We start from the raw sequence: 18,670 nt of genomic DNA on the forward strand, positions 1-18,670 counted from the left end.
AGAAAGATGAAAAGAAGGGGTGTCTGGAAAGAGCCATGACAGTGCTCCAATAGAGGAGTTCCTAGGTCAAGAACCAGAGGATTAGAGGTGAGGATGGAGACCCAGGACCAGAGGAGAGGAGGTGAGGATGGGATGAGGACACAAATTCAAGAGCCATTGCAAAAACAGAACAAGATGGCTCTACAACATGAGGAGTGTGAGGGATGAGAAACAGACTTTGACCCTGGAGGCTAGGAATCTGGTTGTATCATTATCAGTATGGGGAACAGAACAAAAATATAAAGTATGGAGACCACTTGTCTTTGGAACAAACTTAATTTGAGGTGCTAGAAGATCCAGGCTTTTGGAAATGTGAGCTGGAGTTCAAGAATAATGTCAGGTCTGCATCACAGGTGTATTGACCGTGGCGTCATCCATTTTGGTAGCCTGGTTCCTTTGTCCCTCCATAAATGGCACAGAGTTTAATTGCGGCCAATCTTCTCCTTACAAGATAGAACATGTGACGCATAAGAGCCTTTGACTTTCTCTTGGAATAGTCTGGGAGCATCACAGTTTATCAGTCACCCCCTCTGACTTTCTAGAATAGATGACTTACACAGGCTTTCTACTTAAATCTGGGAACTTTTAGTCATTTTAGAAAGTAGATAATAGGCTCCTATGACCAAGGAACGAAAGTGTAGGGGAGTTGGCCAAGTTTATACAGCCAGTTATTAGTGTCCTGGCCCCTGGTCCTCGGCCTTCCCCACTAGAACAAATGGTACCTTCCAGACCCCGCGTGTGAGGGGATAACAGGTAACTTTCCCATCCTGTCTCTGCAGTACAGCTTTCAGAGTGTGCGTTCAGAATTGTTCTAAAAACCATCGTGTATTTGTTTGGTCTCTGATTTAGTGTTGGTTCTTTCGAAAGTTCTGAGCTTTAAAATTTTTGCTTTTCTTTCCTGCTTTCTTAAGAGTCTAAATATAGTCACTTGATGTTCACTTCTGTGAGGAACATTGTCAGTGTTTGTTAACTGGCCGATAGTTGCTACTCACACGTACCACACCCAGTCCTTCCTTCCCAAATAAATGTTTGTTTCCTGGTAATGGTTTTAAGAATCGCACGGTTGTTAACTGGAAAGGGTTGTTGCATAGAAATGTGTCTGTCAACCTTCATGGGAGCCCTTTAACCCCAGCGACACTAACTGATCTTTTATCTTCCATGCCACCTGTCCATCACCAGCCTCTTCTGTGAAGGACGATGAGCAGCTTTCTTAGGCTTGGTGAAGAATCAGCACAAGCAGGAAGAACAAAAAACACACAAACAAGATCTTGCTTATAACATGAAAGGCTACAGTGCATCATTCAAAGTTCTAATAATAAAGTTTCACCCAGCTAACAGAGTACATTTCAACGACGTGGTCTATGAATCGACTCACCTTCACATTGTAGAAATTAATGTTTTTTATTTTCGGCTTGTTCCCTTTCCTACCGTATAGATGCCTTGAATCTTCGAAACCGACAGGTCATTTGCGTCACCCTCAAAGTCCTCCAACATCTGGCTGTGTCAGCTGAGATGGTGGGTGAAGCTTTGGTGCCCTATTACCGTCAAATCCTCCCCATCCTGAACATCTTTAAGAATATGAATGGTGAGTGATCCCAGGAGTCAAATGTCTTTTAAGCCCTAAAAAAAAGGGAGTGGTTTGAAGTAGAGTTAATTAGCAACACATTTAGGATTTATTATTGCTTATAAACCAAGATCCATTTGGAGATCTAAATAGTGTAACTCCCACTCTTCCCCTGCTACTCCCTAGGGAAACAGTAAAATTAACAATTTCATTTATTACACCTCACACGTACAGCTTACTTACTCAGTACAGAAGCGCTGAAGCAGTTCTATAATCTTCCAATAATTAAATTGTAAAGTTTTTTTAATAGTCTTGTGACTGCATTAGTAGGTTTTGAGTTTGTCCTTTCTCTTGGTAGTAATTCTACCTTTAGATACTCTGTTAAAATTGCAGTTTTTATTAATTGGCTTAAGATGAATTTTTAAAGCAATATCGTTAAAATATGATACGTGTGGCTTGGGAAGTTTTAATATATGTTCTCTCATTTCTAAAAAAAAATAGAAAAATAGATAATCTAGTTGATGGTGAGTGCTGATTATAAATGCATGTGTACTGATACATTTATTTGTTTTAATAATTCTATAAGCTTTGGAAAGCACTGATGAGCTCACATGAATCTGCTCTACCCTAACAAAGGCACTAGCAAGTTGTGGTGATCGGTTGGCAGACAGTGGATGTATATTTGTTCATTCAGAGTGTGATTTTCCTTTTATGCCTCTTTGAAAGGATGTGACTCTAATTTTCTTTTATGTTGCTAACTTTGAATTTCCATACTTCTTATATGCATAGCATAAGTCAACATTTGAAGTTAATTCCTGACAGCTATGTAAATAAGTTAGCAATTTAGCGGAACACTGCATGAAAATTTTGTGACATGATCTGCCTATGTACATACAAGAAAAAAAATCAAGCAACAAAACTGAGTGTTCCTGCCACATACAACTCCTTTGTTTGGAAGCACTATTTTTTACATTGTTCATAAATTGCTACTAAAAGTCTCGTTACTTAGGCAAATCATGGAATTCTCAGAAAGTCTTAAGCTGTATTTCAATAGTAGGACCTACTTACATACTCAATATTAGACATATTTGGTTACAAGGACTTCACCTGGAGTTGTGGAAGTGTAAGAATGCTCATAATGGAGTAAGTTAATATCCATTCCACAACCGCTGAATGGCAATAGACTTACTGTGGACATTTAGACAAGTTGGTTACTCTTCCAGGACACTAAAAACTAGGTGTTGGTAATTGAATCCCTTATGACCTAACAAACTAATAGTTTTAGTAACAGCATTTCTACTTTATGGAAAATGCTTGTTTAAATATTTTTGATTCAGAATTCATAGTTTTACTGGAGAGTGGCATCGAATATCCATGAAGTTATAGAATGATTCCATGTGCAAACAGTGTTCAATTATGGTTCATAAAAGAGGTGCTGAGTTCATCCATCGTATTTAGCCTCTAGTTAACTTGAGAGAGACATGGAGATGATAGAGATAAAGATGATAGAAATAGAGATGAGAGAGAGAGAGAGAGGGAGAGAGAGACAGAATTACTTAAACACTGGGAAGAATCAAGGAACAGCCACCCCCAAAGTCTCGGTTGTAGGTAACACTTTTGAAGTGTGTGATTAGCGAGTGTTTTCTGGTAATCCTTGTGGAAACCTGTGGGGAAAGTACTATTACTGTGTCTGAGTTTTCATCATAAAAGTTGCCCCTCTGTAACTTCTCTCATATATAATCATCTGCTTCTGTACCTGACCATCATGGACGATGGTCACCAACACATCTGCTTTCCCTCACTTGAGTAGGAGCAGGGGGCACTACAACACTGTGTTAATGCCTTTGGGTCCCACAGCAGAATGTGCAACTCAAATCTAAGCATCATTATGCACCGTATAAAAGAAGAAAAAGGAGGCACCTGGGTGGCTCAGTTGGTTAAGCATCCACTTCTTGGTTTCAGCTCAGGTCACGATCTCACAGTTCATGAGTTCAAACCCGCATCAGGCTCTGTGCTGACAGAGCTTGGGATTCTCTCCCCCACTGCCCCTCCCCTTGTAGCTCTCTCTCTCTCTCTCTCTCTCTCTCTCTCTCTCTCTCTCTCTCTCAAAATAAATAAATAAACTTCAAAAATGTAATAAAAAAAAAAACAGAAGAAGAAAGACAATGAGAATCTCCCTCATCCTCCAGGAAACCTGTAAAGAAGAAGAAGTTAAGCCACCACAAAGAGATAACTCTCTAGATTATTAAACAAAAGCAATTGGTTTCTACATCTTTCTCATACTCTTTATTTAATTCTTTAACTCACAGATGTTCACATCCTTAACAAAAGAAGTAATTAGCTTTAGGAATATATCCCTATTTAGATTTTATCAATGTGGGAATTTATAGTTGATACCATAGCCTTAATTGGTCCCAAACAAGGTTAATTATTTTGGAACATTCCTAAATGCACGCACCAGTGATTCCACATTCAACTATTTTTCTGCTTAATATCTCTCTGAAATTTGAGGGGGAAAAATATTAGCTTTAGCCTCATTTTCTACTTATCTTAGAAACCTGTCAGTACAAAGCCAGAATGCAGTAAGCTGTATTTCCAGAGGGTCATATTACAAAATTGGAGCATTCTGGCTATAAAACTTAAAACTATTCTTCAAAGTGGCTATATTGCCAAAGATCCAGTTCTACCAGAAGGAGCATACGTAAGATTTCCAATTACAATAGTGTTTTTAGGATAGAAATAATTTAACTGTAATACATAGTTTAGTAAATCCTGTTTTATAATTATGGATATTCATATTCACAGAACCATATATACTTATTTTATTTCAGCAGATGTCTTTAGTAACAGTTGTATTTATAAAAAAAAATATAGTAGCAATTTACAGCATGTAACATTAGAAAAAATTCATCCTTAATTTCAGTGTATTTAAAACAATTCCACACATAGAGTTCTGTTTCCACTTTTTCCTACTTTCACATAAATCAATGTCTTGTTAAACTCAGATCAAAACAAACAGTCCCATCACAAAATATATATTTTTTGGAATGAGACCAGATACAAATGACAGAAAGAAGGAAAGATTGAAACAGAGAATAGTCCTTCAACTATAACGACCTCGTCCTCTGTCAGCATTCCCTCAAAGTGCAAGCTTTAGCTTAATTCTACTAACTCGTCCTTTTTTCGTAATTTCTGGCCTATTTTAATGTCACATGGACTTTGTTGGAGACGAGCAGTGGGCTGAGTAGATAAGGGCTGGACAAGCATTGAAGCAAGCACGGGCTGTCAGGCGCCCCGGCTTGGAGTCTTTCCAGGGGACCACAGGGAAGCGACCGCAGGAAGGAGCCGACGGGGCTGGCAGCCCCAGTCGACACTTCTGTAGGTGCGAAAACTTACGGCAAGACCCACAAGACTATTCCTGCCCTAAGAGAAAGCGTGGCTTTGTGTATCTCTTTATGACTGTTATTTTTTACAGGGTTTAATGAGGCTAACTTTCAACAGTTATGAAAACAACAGAAGTCTAAAGATGCCAGTTATAATGTGGAATAGAGTAGCATCTTAGAGTCAGAAGACACAAATCACGGAACTTCTCTGCGTTTAAATCTCTTTTAGATTCTCCTAAATCATCTGTGTAAAAGATAATAGCACCTTTTTCCGTAGGGTTGACGTGACAATTCAAGATAATGTGTCCGTAGGCGCTTCACGTACAGCCTGGCCTTGACTGGGTATTAAATGAGATAGCCATTGGGGCGCCTGGGTGGCTCAGTCGGTTAAGCGTCCGACTTCGGCTCAGGTCATGATCTCGCGGTCCGTGGGTTCAAGCCCCGCGTGGGGCTCTGTGCTGACAGCTCAGAGCCTGGAGCCTGTTTCAGATTCTGTGTCTCCCTCTTTCTCTGACCCTCCCCTGTTCATGCTCTCTCTCTCTCTGTCTCAAAAATAAATAAACGTTAAAAAAAAAATTAAAAAAAAAATAAATGAGATAGCCATGATTATCATACAACATTATATAGAGGTACAGTATTACACATATTATTATATGATATTCTATATAAACATTGCAGCACTATAAAATTACTGTATCGCACCATGAATAGACGGTTGGGTTGAATGTTTTGTGACCGTGGTTGTGGAACTCCTCCCCTTGGCCCTTCCATGAGCCTGGCTGTGAACACACACAGACTCGTGGTTCCCCAGCTGGGGCAATCCCTTTGCCTCAAAGGATTCAGCTTTCCCCTGCCAAATGCCAGGTGGGTGACCAGGTGAGTTAAGGACCCTGGGATTCATTCAGGAATAACTGGTTTTCAAATCCATCTCTTCCTGACATAATCGTTAAGCTCGAATATGTGACTGATGTTTTGGAGAAAGTCACGTTTGGAAAAGACAAGCTTGAGTGCCACAAACAAGGGGCCCCTGCATCAGTATCCTCTTTGGAGGATCTGAAGTAGGGTCTAAGTTTGAGCTTGTTTTCCTTAATTCGAAACAATGGATTTTGGATATCCAAACCATGCTGTTTTTCCAGCCACTGCTTTGGGTGAAAGAGAAGGAAGAATTTCTATAACAGCAATTTCTTCCTCCCTGTGTTCTTTCGCAAATGTTATTAAAGGTTACAGAAAATTAAGACAATAGGAATGTTCGATTTATAGCTTCCAGAGATGAAACTACAAAATTAATGGTGCAGTGTATTGCATTTGAGAAGCATGAAACAATAAATGGCATTAAAACATTTATAGCTAAAATATGGGGCTCTGCCAGCAGATTACAGCTATCCAATCACTCTGCTTTCTGGAGGCAATCCTAATTTTGGTTCCTTTGTTTCCAACTGCACCAATAGTCCTGAAACAGTTCAGAGACTCCAGGCACCAGCAATTCAAATAGCACCATGAGTATATGTCATGGAACACGTGAAAGTAGATAGAGTCATGAAATGACATGTTTATGTGGATGTGGAAATCAAACATGGCCCCTCGTGTGTAGGTTTTTCCTAGGATAGTTATAGACTGTATGCCACTACAGACTAATTAAAGTCTATGAAAAGAGGGATTTAAAAGTTGCAGTTCAAATCCAGACACATTAAAACCTGTAGGTGATGAGAATGCAGTAAATTTGCAACATTTCAGAGTATTTGTACCAACTCTTTGACCCTGAAGTTTAAGTCGTTTGAAAAAGCCAGAAACAGTTGATTTCTGCTGGTAGTCACTTAGAACAACTTCTGATGGAAACCTAGGTGTTCTCAATTAACCTGATTCGAATTCTCCCAGAGTTTCTGTGAGCCTAGTGGAACCTATTCTCAATGGTTCTTTAACATGTTGAGGGGGTGCCTGGATGGTTCAGTTAGTTAAGTGTCCGACTGCAGCTCAGGTCATGATCTCAGTTTGTGAGTTCGAGCCCCATGTGGGGCTCTGTGCTGACAGCTCAGAGCCTGGAGCCTGCTTCAGATTCTGTGTCTCCCTCTCTCTCTGCCCCTCCCCCATTTGTGCTGTCTCTCTCCCTTTCCCTCAAACATAAACAAACGTTAAAAATATTTTTTTAATGTTGATGAACTTTTGGGGGCTGATTGTGTACCAAAAAAGTCTTTGTTTTTTGTTTCATAATTGACTTACATAAAGGTTATTTCACAGAGCTTTAAATTTAATTTTGGAATCAAGGTTTATTCCCTGTGGGATTCTGTCCAATTTTGAGTGTGATTTATATTTTAGAAATTTGCTTCAAAGTTTCTTTGAAATCATTAGGTTTATTAGATTTGAAACCAATTGAATGTCCTAAACTTATTAAGGAACAGATTAGAACTACTGCCCCGCCCCCCATTCCTGCAAGTTAGATTTAGAACAATCTTGTGCATATCTAATCTCTTCTAGGTTCTTCCTCTGCTCAGATTTTACTAGTTGCTCTAATGAGAATCCTAGGATCATAACAAAGCTGGAAGATGCATATAGGGGCCCTTTGGTCTGCACCTGTCTCCAATTTACTCAACTACCCTATTCCGCCATAAGTTCTACAAGGTCAAAATGTTCACATTGAGTTTCCTTTCTCCTGTGCAGACTGGGTATAGCACACTTAGAAGAATTAGGTGCTTAATAGGTATTTGTGTTGAATTGATATGCTAACCCAATCTGCATGACCAATACTCGCTTATTCAGTTCTGTCCTAAGTTAGTAGCTTCACCATTTCATGAAGTAACCCATTCTACTTCTGAAAGGAAAGGCACGTCCTACACTGAATTGAAGTCTATGTCTAATATTCTATCCAACTTACCTGTCTAATCTAAAGCACACTGAATGTCTAATCCCTTTCCCAAATAGCAGACCTTCAAAAAATATATATAAAACTTTCCTTACCCCTCAACTTTCATTTCTTCGAATTCAAGGTCCCTTTTTCTTCCAAGCATTCATTTTTATAAGCACAGCTTTCCAAATCTCTGGGGGTGGGGAGGGAGGACCCACATATCCGCAAGCACCGATGGCTCTGTGGTTGTCTGAGAGCAGCCCTAGGGGACAAAGCATCCTAAGAAAAGTCAAGACTTCTCTGCCCTCACAGATGCACCTTGCATGTGTTCAGCCTGTCAGATGGCCTTACCATTTTGAAATCTACAAATGCTTACTGAATAAATTTTCTCTTCACTCATCCTGCTTCGTTCAAGGTTTCCTGGGTTTTTTTTAACCCAATTCACTTGTAAAAAGCCCATTTTAGGGGCAGGCACATACTAGAAATTGCCCCTGTATCTGTTCTTCTTATAGACCTCCCTGGTTGCATCTGCCAAGAGGCAAAAGTTATTCTCAGAGTTGTCTATCCGTATCTAGAAATACACGACCTGGCAGCCTGATGACCAAGAAAATCAGAATCCAGTTGTGAAGGCTGTGTATTAGTTTCTCAGGGCTGCCCAAACTGGGAGACTTAAAAAACAAATGAATTGGCTCACAGTTCTGGAGGCCAGAACTCAAGGCCAGTAGGGCCACGCTCTCCAAGTGTCTAGGGAAGAATCCATTCCTTGCCTCTCTTCTCGCTCCTACCTTGACTCATGGATGCACCACTCCAGTCGCTTCCTCCACCTGCACGTGACCTTTTCCCCTGGGTGTCTGTCTCTGTGTCTCTTCCCTTCTGAGAAGCACAGAAGTCCTTGTAAAGGTTGGGTTAAGGGCCCACCCTACTCCAGTGTGACCTCATCTCAACTAATTACATCTCAATGACCCTATTTCCAAATAAGGCCACATTCGGAGGTTCCAGAAAGGATGTGAATTTGGGAGGACACTATTCGGCCCAGGACAGACTGTATACCTCTCTCCCAGGGTGCGTGGAGATACAAATCCCGTCCTTCTAAGCAAAGTTAGAGGTTTTGCAAGCCTTCCACTCCCTCGCAGTTGTCATAACTGACTGTGGACTCCCACTTTCCATGAGTGCTACTCCTTTTCCTTTCAGCAAAAAGGGTTTGTTTAGTTAAGAAAGGATCTAAGAAAGTGTGAGCACAGGAGGTGGCAAGGAACTGATCTCATTTTCCTTCGGTAATGCTGCAAACTAAGCCAAGAGGGGAAGCAAATGCTTCCCAACTCTCGGTGCTACCATGGGAACCCCGGAATCACCCAAGGGGGCTGCTGCCACCAGCCTTCCGGAGGACCCAGGGACCCACCCAGGGTGGCGCACTGCACCACTCACACACGTTCTCGTCCCTGTCCAGCCTGTGGGGCAAGGGGTCGGGCCACTTTGTGCACAAGGACAGGTAGAGCAGTACATGGAAACACAAGAAATAGGAGAGTGTTTAAGAGCAAAGCCTCTGGCATCCAGTTTCCTGGGTTTGAACCCTGGCTTGAGGTTAACCAGCTGTGTGACCTTTGGGGGGCTATACAACCACTCTGTGCCTCAGTCTCCTTAACTTGGAAAGCAGTTTGCTTGGAAGACTGGAAAGAGCTCGTTGACCTGCAGGGAGCGGGAGGGGGTCACTCTGTGGGGGTGGCAGTGGCATGACGTGAGGGGAAGGGAGGAGGGAATGTGAGTGAAGTCACGTGAGCTCTGCAAACCAGCAGGCAGTAGGGAGACACGGCGTCTACTGCCTGCCTCACAGGTTGTGGAGAAAACTGTATCGATGTGGTTGTGGGCGGTCCTTCGGAGAAAATTAAGTGAAATCTAATAGAATTAATATGATGATTTGGCAAGGTGATTAGGTGCAACATAAATTTCCAAGAATCAATATCTTTTCTTATAGACAAGCAGTCAGAAACACAATACGAAATTTGTTTTCTGGATGTTAATCGTCCCTACTCGCGGAAGTATTCCATCGGAGAGAAACTTTCACTGTTCAACTCCTCCTCCTCCCGGTGGATAGTTTTAGTTCCCTCTCTGGATTCCTCATGTCATTTCAGAAGAGGGTTGGAGTATTTCTCTAATCCAAGGGCCTAATCTGGAGGTTGACTGAAAATTGCCTGCCCTGATGGTCTGTTGAAATCCCAACCGTTTTCCAAGACACTTACTACTTTCAGTTTGTAAATGGCTTTTATAATTGCAGCTTCTCTGTGTGAATCCTTCCGAATCTTAGCGTCTGCCTTGCATCCTGCACATTCCGGGCTCACTTGCATTAGCTACAGCGCCTCCCCTCCAACCCCCTGGGTAACTTTACCTAAAGGGGTCAGACTGTCAGCAGAACACCACATTGCAGACAGACCCATGCCCCGGGAGCATCACCCTAGTCCCAGATTATGTCAAGTTCGGTGTTACCTAGAAGGGGTTGCATAGGTAAGCCCCATTAATCATTTCTAACCTGCTGTAACATGGCTGCTGTTTGTGCAGAAAGAAAGGGGCCGTCTGGGCCCCACTGCCTTCTTGCTGGAGTGGGCCGTGTGTCCTACACCCATGGGCTTGACCTTGAGTAAGCATCCTAATCCCAGTCCAGGGACTCTCAGGAGCTAGCACACATTTTTTCCTCCAGAAGTGAACTCAGACATCACGTCCTCTCCGGAAGCTTCCCTGACCTGGCTGTGACTAGCAGAACAAATTGCTCGCCCCCCCTAGGGTTTGCTAACATCTCTCCTGCTGTATAGATTCTGTCCTCTGTCTCTCTCCTCATCTAGCTGCCGGGGCCCAGAGGCAGAGGCAGGGAGAGGGTGGGGACAACTGGCTGTTTGCTCAACCTGCCAAACCACGTTCGGAATTTGTGTGCCGTCAGCCCTCACACCCACTCTGAGGTAGTCCGGAAAAGATCAACACACAGAAGGATGTGCTTCCAGCTGGTTCGCAGTCCTTGGCCGGTACATCCCCACTGCTAGCCTGACGCTGGCACATTGCTGAATAGGAGATTTCCACCAATTCAGCAAAGGCCTTTAAGACATGCCGAGAGAAATCTGTATAATATGCTTTAATGTATTTAAAAGCTCAAGATGGGCCCCAAATGAGCAAGCATGCAAATATTCGCCCAAGAGAAAACAGTGTTCTTTTCTATTTTTGCAACAGAAAGTTTAACTTAATCTGGGCAAGAAAGTGCGTAGTGATTTCTGAAGCTTTAATTTAAGGAGACTCCTATATTCGGCCAGATCATAATTTGTGCTTTTTAAATCACCTAAAATATCATCTATGGATTTGTAGATAATTAAGTCCTCATTCTCATTTTCCTTTATATGCAAATCTTCCACCAGTACCAACAAATGACTTTTTAGCGGCCTCTATGCGGACATTGCAGAGAAAATAAGAATGTCACCAGTGTAATTGTTACGTTGAATAGTCACTATTCATGACATAATTAAAAGGCAAGTTTAAAAGGAATTGGAGACAAAAACTAAGCCTTATTCAGTGGGGGAGCCTTTCCCTGGCTGCATAAAACTTAACAGGGGCCTTAATTGTTCTACTCACTCATAAGATCAAAGGCACTTGGAGTCACACAATTTCAATGTTTAGAATCATTTCTTTAACAGATTGATCAAAACTCTGAACTTAATTTGCCCTCAAATGTTCTCCACTCCCCCCGCGGCAATCTGCTCAGTGCTGGAAGCTTGCAGTGGAAACCAGGAGTGGGGTGATTTCCCTTCCATTTCTCTGCGGGTGCGTCATCATCCATCACCATCTCGTCTCCAGAGGTCCTGTCCCTTAGCTTGCCAGGCTGGGGCAGCCGACGGTGAGGAGAGGCGCAGCTCTTCAACCTGACGCTCCCCTGAGGTGGCATCACACCCACTCCCTGGGCCAGGTGCAGATTAAGGCAGATTCTGTCCTGGGGAACATGGCTGGCAGGTCCTCAGTGATCCTTGCCCTGGGACAGTCGCTCTCCATCCAGAATGTTCTCCGCCCTCAGCCTTCCTCTTCCCTCAACTAGGCCAAGTTTCCCCGCACTCCTCTCAGCTTCTTGTGCCCAGGATCCCAGTGCTTCAGGGAAGCACTGTTACACAGGCTGGAAATGACCCCACATTGGCACCCCCTCCTATGCGAAAAATATACTTGCCCATCTTGGGCACCAAAAACTCTAGGGGTGCAAGCCCAGGCCCTCAGTTCTCCTGTCCAGGCTCTACTGGATTCTCAACCATGACGGAGCCCCAGGATTTCGTTTTGCCCCACTGCTGGGAACACGTTCAGGGCTCTCCAGATGGTTCTACCAGCAGAGCACAGAGAGAGCACCCTTCAAAGAATTCTCATTGTCTTCTCCCCCCATATGGGCTCGGTTTAGAAGCCCTCCTCTGTCCAGCTGGGGACCTGGTCCCCTAATACTCCTGCAGACCTGCTGCTGACGAAGTGCCCAGGTCACTGGAAGTGGGGAGCCCTATTTCAACTCCCTGACACACCGGTGCTGGTTTCCTTGAGCCAAACACAAAACTGTAGGAGGAATTTTCCACTTAGTGTGAAATCAGCTTTCCGTTTTTATTGTCTTCCTCAAAAATCTATATTTTTCACACTGACAGGATGGAATGTATATAGCTCAGCATAAGCTGAACCATCGATGAAGAAGGATTGAAAAATATAATGGACATATTTCCTTAGAAAAATTGCAAATAGTATTGACATTCCTTTGCCTGCCTGCTTTCTGTATTGTATTCTCTGGTACATCTTGAATTAATGTTCCGAGTAATAAAGAAAAAAGTAATGGTGGCAATGCTGTTATGACTAAACTCTCTTCGGTTCCTTCCAAGATCAATTTGCTTTTCTCCCCCTTGAAATACAGTACTTTAACATGAGCTTTCTGTGAGCCCATTTACATCCATTTTGAGATGGCGGTGAACCAAACATGACTCTCATTCAGCGACGCTTGGATTTTACATGCCTCTTACACCTTCGCCACTGCTTCCCCCAAGTAAACCTGCATTTATCTTAAGCTTTATTTAAGCCTTGAAGTGATCTTTATCAGCCTCTAAAAAGCTAATTATTAATATAATACTCACATTTTCAAGCAAGAATGTAATTGGGTCATAATAACAGGATTAGCACCCAGTAATCTCCCACTATTTTCAGCTTTGTTTCTACCTGTAGGCAAGTTGGATATTTATTTATGCACAGAAAGGGTTTTGAGAAGTTTGTAGTTCTTCTAGCAGAAATCAATGAATATTATACATGCTTGTATGTGAGTGTGTTTATATATTATAAATATGGTAAACAACCACTTAATCAGATGAATGCAAATGTGGGTCTGTCTAGAAACAGTGGAATATATGTTATCCTTTCAAAGTTTCCTCAAATCTGTAAATACAGAATGATGATATTCAAAGAGAAGCAGTACAAGATTTATACTTTTGTGATGAACAACTAAAATTTCAGAAGCAACTTCCATGAAGATGTTAGGCAACGGTGGAATGAGGAAAAGGAGCGTGATACCAGGTCCGTCAAAACCTGCTGGCATGCACCTTTATTTATACACCCGCCAAGCTTTCTGTTATTGCTGAGGAATGCTGGGCCTTCTTGCTCTCACCTTCAGGCTGGTCTCACTACCTCTAGAACAACAAATGCACCAGGCTAACTTCAAAAGCTTAGAGCACAATGTGGTTTTTACCGGCTATTTAAGAGATGTCGAAGAGAGGACCACGTCGTACATATTCATTGATTCGTTGAAAAAGAAACTCTTGAGTGCTTACTATATGCCAACATAGCAAAGTCTCCTAAAAATCCTTAAGAGATTAAAAGGGTGCTGCATGCAGCCATTTTCCATTTGTCAAATCCGCCGCAGACTTCCTCACAGCCTTACCCCATGTGCGTGAATCAACGGGCACCTCCACAGCAGACCTGGAGAGTAAAGGTGGTCTCCGGTACCCTGAAGCAAAAAGCCAGCTGTCAGTCCTCATGACCATTCCCCCTCACCTTCTGCACTCTTCAATACCTTGACCCTGAGGTCAGGGCATGGATTTGGAAGAATAAGACCCAGATGTGGTGGTAGACCGTTGAGATGGCTCAGACAGCAAGACGAGGGTGCTCAGGTTTAGTGCCTTGTCTTAGTAAATGAAACAGTGAAGAAATAGAACAAAGCTTCAAATCACCTATCATCATTTACTTCTTTGAGAAGAATAGGAATGTCCCCTTCCTTAGTGCTAACTGCACACTATCCATTCCTGGGAAAATCCTGAGAAGACTCTCTCTATGCAGGCAACCTCCAAATATTATTTTTGGGGAGGGGGTTTGAGTTTTGTTTTGTGTTTTGATCTGGTTTTTGTTTTGTTTTTAGTTTTATTGATATATAATTGACACATATGTATAAGTTTCAGGTGTACAACATAACGATTTAATATATATTGCTAAATAATTACTACAATAAATTCAGTTAACATCCATCACCCCATATAATTACCTTTTTTTCCCCTTGTGATGAAAACTTTTAAGACCTACTCTTAGCAACTTTCAAATACACAACACTATGTTGTTAACTATAGTCACCAAATATTGTTATCAGCTGTCTCTTAGAATTTTATGAGCAATTTTTGCTGAATCTTTGCTAGGAACACCTTTGTATGTAATGTGTGCTAAATCCTTGCTGAGGACTGCATTATGGTATGTGTATTGTATTTACAAACCCAACCAAAGAGTATTTGAGATTATTAGTCCCGAAGCTACCAACCAAGTGGATTTGAGAGCCCACTCAAATACATGTGATACGGGCCATGAAGGGCAGAACACCATCTGGTGTCTTCTCCATCACCAGGGCAGCCTAACAGACCCAGTCTTTCTCTAATCTAGTAGACCTACTGGGACCAAACTGCCAGAAGCTGGGGTCTTTTTTCATATCTCAGTATCGTTACTAGAATGGAAATTCCATGAAGGCAGGGACTTTTGCTTCTTTGTCACTGCTTTATCATTAGCTTAAGAACAGTTCCTGGCAGTTCCAGGGCTCAATAAATATTTGCTGAAGAGAGGGGTATGATGGATGATATATTTGTTTTCTGTTCCTACCGTAGCATACTACTACTTACCTAACAGCTTAAACAGCACCCACCCATTATATTACCGGTCTGTAGATCAGAAGTCCAGTGGGTTTGGTGGGGGAATATGATCGGATTCCAACAAGACTGAAATCAAGATGTCAGCCACCCTGAATTCTTACAGATGTGCTCGAGAAAGATCCACTTCGAAGCTCATCCCGGTTGTTGGCAGAAATCAGTTCCAGGTCGTTGTAGGACTGGAGTCCTTGTTTCCTGGCTGTTTGTCAACAGAGGGTAGCTCTCAACTTGTAGAGGCTGCCCACCTTCCCTAGTTCATGGCCCCTTCATCTTCAAAGTCAGCAATGGCCGATCATGTCTTTCTCTTGCTTCCGGTATCTCTGACTCCCCTTCTGCCACATCTCATCTGCCTTCCTTTTCTGCTTTAAGGGCCCGTGTGGTTACATGGGGCCTGTGGTCAGTTGACTAGTAACCTTAATTCTGTCTACAAAGTCCCTTCATGACAGTACCTAGACTAGTGTTTGACCGAAGAATAAGAGAACAGGAATCTTAATCATGTCTTTGGAAGAAGTCCTCCAGAAGTTGATACTAAGGCCATGACTGGGATCTTGAAATATATGTTCAAGAGGTTACAAAATTAGTCTTAAACATTTTGTGATGGTAACTCAGCTCTACACTCCCATGTTAAACTCTCAGAAGACTGAGGATGTGTGAAACCTTCAATGAGTGTGACAGGACACGGAGTTTAAAGACTTTAATTGTCACTTCAGAGTTGAGCCACATTATCTACTGATTCAGTGATTTATATATAAGCAGAGAACAAAATCAAGAAGTTCATTTCCATACATCTTTTAGAAGATTAGCCAGTAAGAAAAAAATAGCATCCCCAGCAGAATTCGATCAGCCTGTTGGCCAGTGGTGTTCTCTACTCTACCACATGGCTCCTTGTCACAGACAGTAGGTTTCATTTCCTGAGTGATTTCATCAGCATTGCCCCAAATTCCCACAGGCCAGCAGCACAAAGGACAGGGAAGCATTATTTTTGGAATTGTTATCCTTGCTTTACAAATAAAGAAGCTAAGAATTGGATCAAATGACTTGCCTAAGGTCACATAATAGAAATGAGCCACAGCCAAGACTTAAAAAACGGACTCTACATTCAAACCTGAGCGACAGATACTCTGCAAATGTAAATTGCTTTGCCAGAAATGGTGCTTCTGAGGCAGTTCTGATCCACAGATTTCTTTTATTTAATGTACTGAGGTGAATGGAAGTTTCATTGATCCACTTTAACAATGATTATGTGCTGTCAAATCGAAGCATCTGTTACTGATCTCCACAAACTCACGTGCCTTATAAAACAAAAATATTTTCCTATCATCAATTTCTATTCTGGAGTCGTGATCAATAGCTTGAGAAAAATTCCTAACACAGAAAACTGGCAGCAAGTTCACCTGATTAAAAACGTGTAACATAGAGTATTAGCTACCCCTCTAATCTAGTTCCACTCTTTTTGCCAGAAGGCATTCAAATATATCTTTTTAAAATTTCTTTTAAGTAACCTCTGTACCCAGGTTGGGACTCAAGCTTACAACCCCCAGATCAAGAGTCCCATGCTCTACTGACTAAGCCAGCCAGGTGCCCCTTAAATCTACTTTTTTCTTAATCCAGTGGCATTCCTCCTCACAACCACTGATAAAAGCAGTGTGCATAGTATAATCTCCTTGTGGACCAAGTCTTCATAGGAAAAAAAAAAGTTATTCCCTAGAGTACATTTCAAAAAACATGTTTGAAAACCTCTTACCAAATATCATCAAATCTAAGATGTCATCAAGTGTTAAAGATAATCTATATTTTATGCAGTCCTGAGAAAGAAAAAGCATTGCCAATTAAACTGTGACCCACTATTAGCATCCTGATCAAGAAATGTAAAAAATGTGACTTAATGAAATAATTTTAGTCTAATCCAACTTGCAGAGTGACGTATCAACTGTCTCAAACGTGGAAGTGAAATTATCACAAATGGAGTGAACATTATACACTATTCACTCTCTGGGATTTTCCTGTGTATCCCCTAACCTAATCCTTACAACTGACATATAAAGCAAGTATTAAGACCAGTTTACAGATGAGAGAATTCAACATAGAAAATTTTAGTGTTTTGCTCAAGGTCACTCAGGAGCAAAAGTGATTCACGTTTAAATCGGTTTGATTCAAAATGTATTTTTTTTCAATTTTTTATTAAATTTCAGTTAGTTAACATATAGTGAAATATTATTTTCAGATGTAGAATTTAGTGATTCATCACTTACAACACCAAATGCTCATTACAAGTTGCCCTCCTTAATATCCATCACCCAATTTAGCCCATCTTCCTGCCCACCTCCTCTCCATCAACCATTCTCTATAGTTAAGAGTCTCTTACGGTTTGCCTTCCTCTCTTTTGCCCCGTCTTCCCCTATGTTCATCTGTTTTGTTTCTTAAATTCCACATAGGAGTGAAATCATATGGTATTTGTCTTTCTCTATTTGAGCTTATTTCAATTAACATAATATTCTCTAGCTCCACCCATGTCATTGGAATTGGCAAGATTTCATTCTTTTTGTGTCTGAGTAATATTCCATTGCATATGTGTGTATATGTATGTGTGTGTACGTTCACACACATACATATACACACATACACACACCCCACATCTTCTGTATCCATTCATCAGTCAGTGAACATTTGGGCTCTTTCCATAATTTGGCTATTGTTGATAGTGCTGCTATAAACATCTGGGTACATGTATTTCCTGAGTCAGTATTTTTGTATCCTTTGCGTAAATACCTAGTAGTGCAATTGCTGGATCATAGTGTAGTTCTAATTTTAACTTTCTGAGGAACCTCCATACTATTTTCCAGAGTGGCTTCACCAGTTTGCATTTCCACCAGTTGTGTAAGAGGGTTTCCTTTGTCCGCATCCTTGTCAACATCTGTTGTTCTCTGTGTTGTCAATTTTAGCCATTCTGACAGGTGTGAGGATCATATCTCGTTGTAGTTTTGATTTGTATTTCCCTGATGATGAGTGACATTGAGCATCTTCTCATGTGTCTGTTAGCCATCTGGATGTCTTCTTGGGAAAATGTCTTTTCATGTCTTCTGCCCATTTTTTAACGGGATTATTTGGTTTTTGGGTGTTGAGTTTTGTAAGTTCTTTACCTATTTTAGATACTAACCCTTTTTCAGATACGTCATTTGCAAATATCTTCTCCCATTACAAAGGCTGCCTTTTAGTTTTGTTGATTGTTTCCTTCACTGTGCAGAAGCTTTTTATCTTGATGAGCTCCCGATGGTTTATTTTTGCTTTTGTTTGTCAGGAGACAGACAATATCTAGTAAGAAGTTGCTGCAGCTGATGTCAAAGAGGTTACTGCCTGTGTTCTCCTCTAGTATTTTGATGGTTTCCTGTCTCACATTTAGGTCTTTCATCCATTTTGAAATTATTTTTGTGTATGGTGTAAGAAAGTGGTCCGATTTCATTCTTCTGCATGTCGCTGTCCAGTTCTCCCAGCACCAAGTGCTAGAGACTGTCTTCTTTTCCACTGAATATTCTTTCCTGCTTTGTGTAAGATTAGTTGGCCATATAGTTGTGGGTTCCTTTCTGGGTTTTCTATTCTGGTCCCTTGATCTATGTATCTGTTTTTGTACCAGGACCATACTGTCTTGATTACTATAGCCTTATAATATAACCAGAAGTCTGGA

At 41.5% G+C, this 18,670-nt stretch overlaps 1 protein-coding gene across 4 annotated transcripts in view; it reads left to right on the forward strand.

The window, feature by feature from the left end:
* The window catches only part of PACRG (parkin coregulated), a 514,426-nt gene that overhangs the window by 305,845 nt on the left and 189,911 nt on the right, over positions 1–18,670 (forward strand). For 3 of the 4 annotated variants that reach the window (XM_042940254.1, XM_042940255.1, XM_042940252.1), the window contains one exon: positions 1,475–1,624. In XM_042940254.1, the coding sequence (XP_042796188.1) occupies positions 1,475–1,624 (150 nt within the window). Of the gene's footprint in view, positions 1–1,474; positions 1,625–3,792; positions 3,819–18,670 lie in introns of those variants that run through there. The other variant, XM_042940256.1, reaches the window with a different exon arrangement.

The sequence above is a fragment of the Panthera leo genome, chromosome B2 (assembly GCF_018350215.1).
Source record: "Panthera leo isolate Ple1 chromosome B2, P.leo_Ple1_pat1.1, whole genome shotgun sequence".
NCBI lineage: Eukaryota > Metazoa > Chordata > Mammalia > Carnivora > Felidae > Panthera > Panthera leo.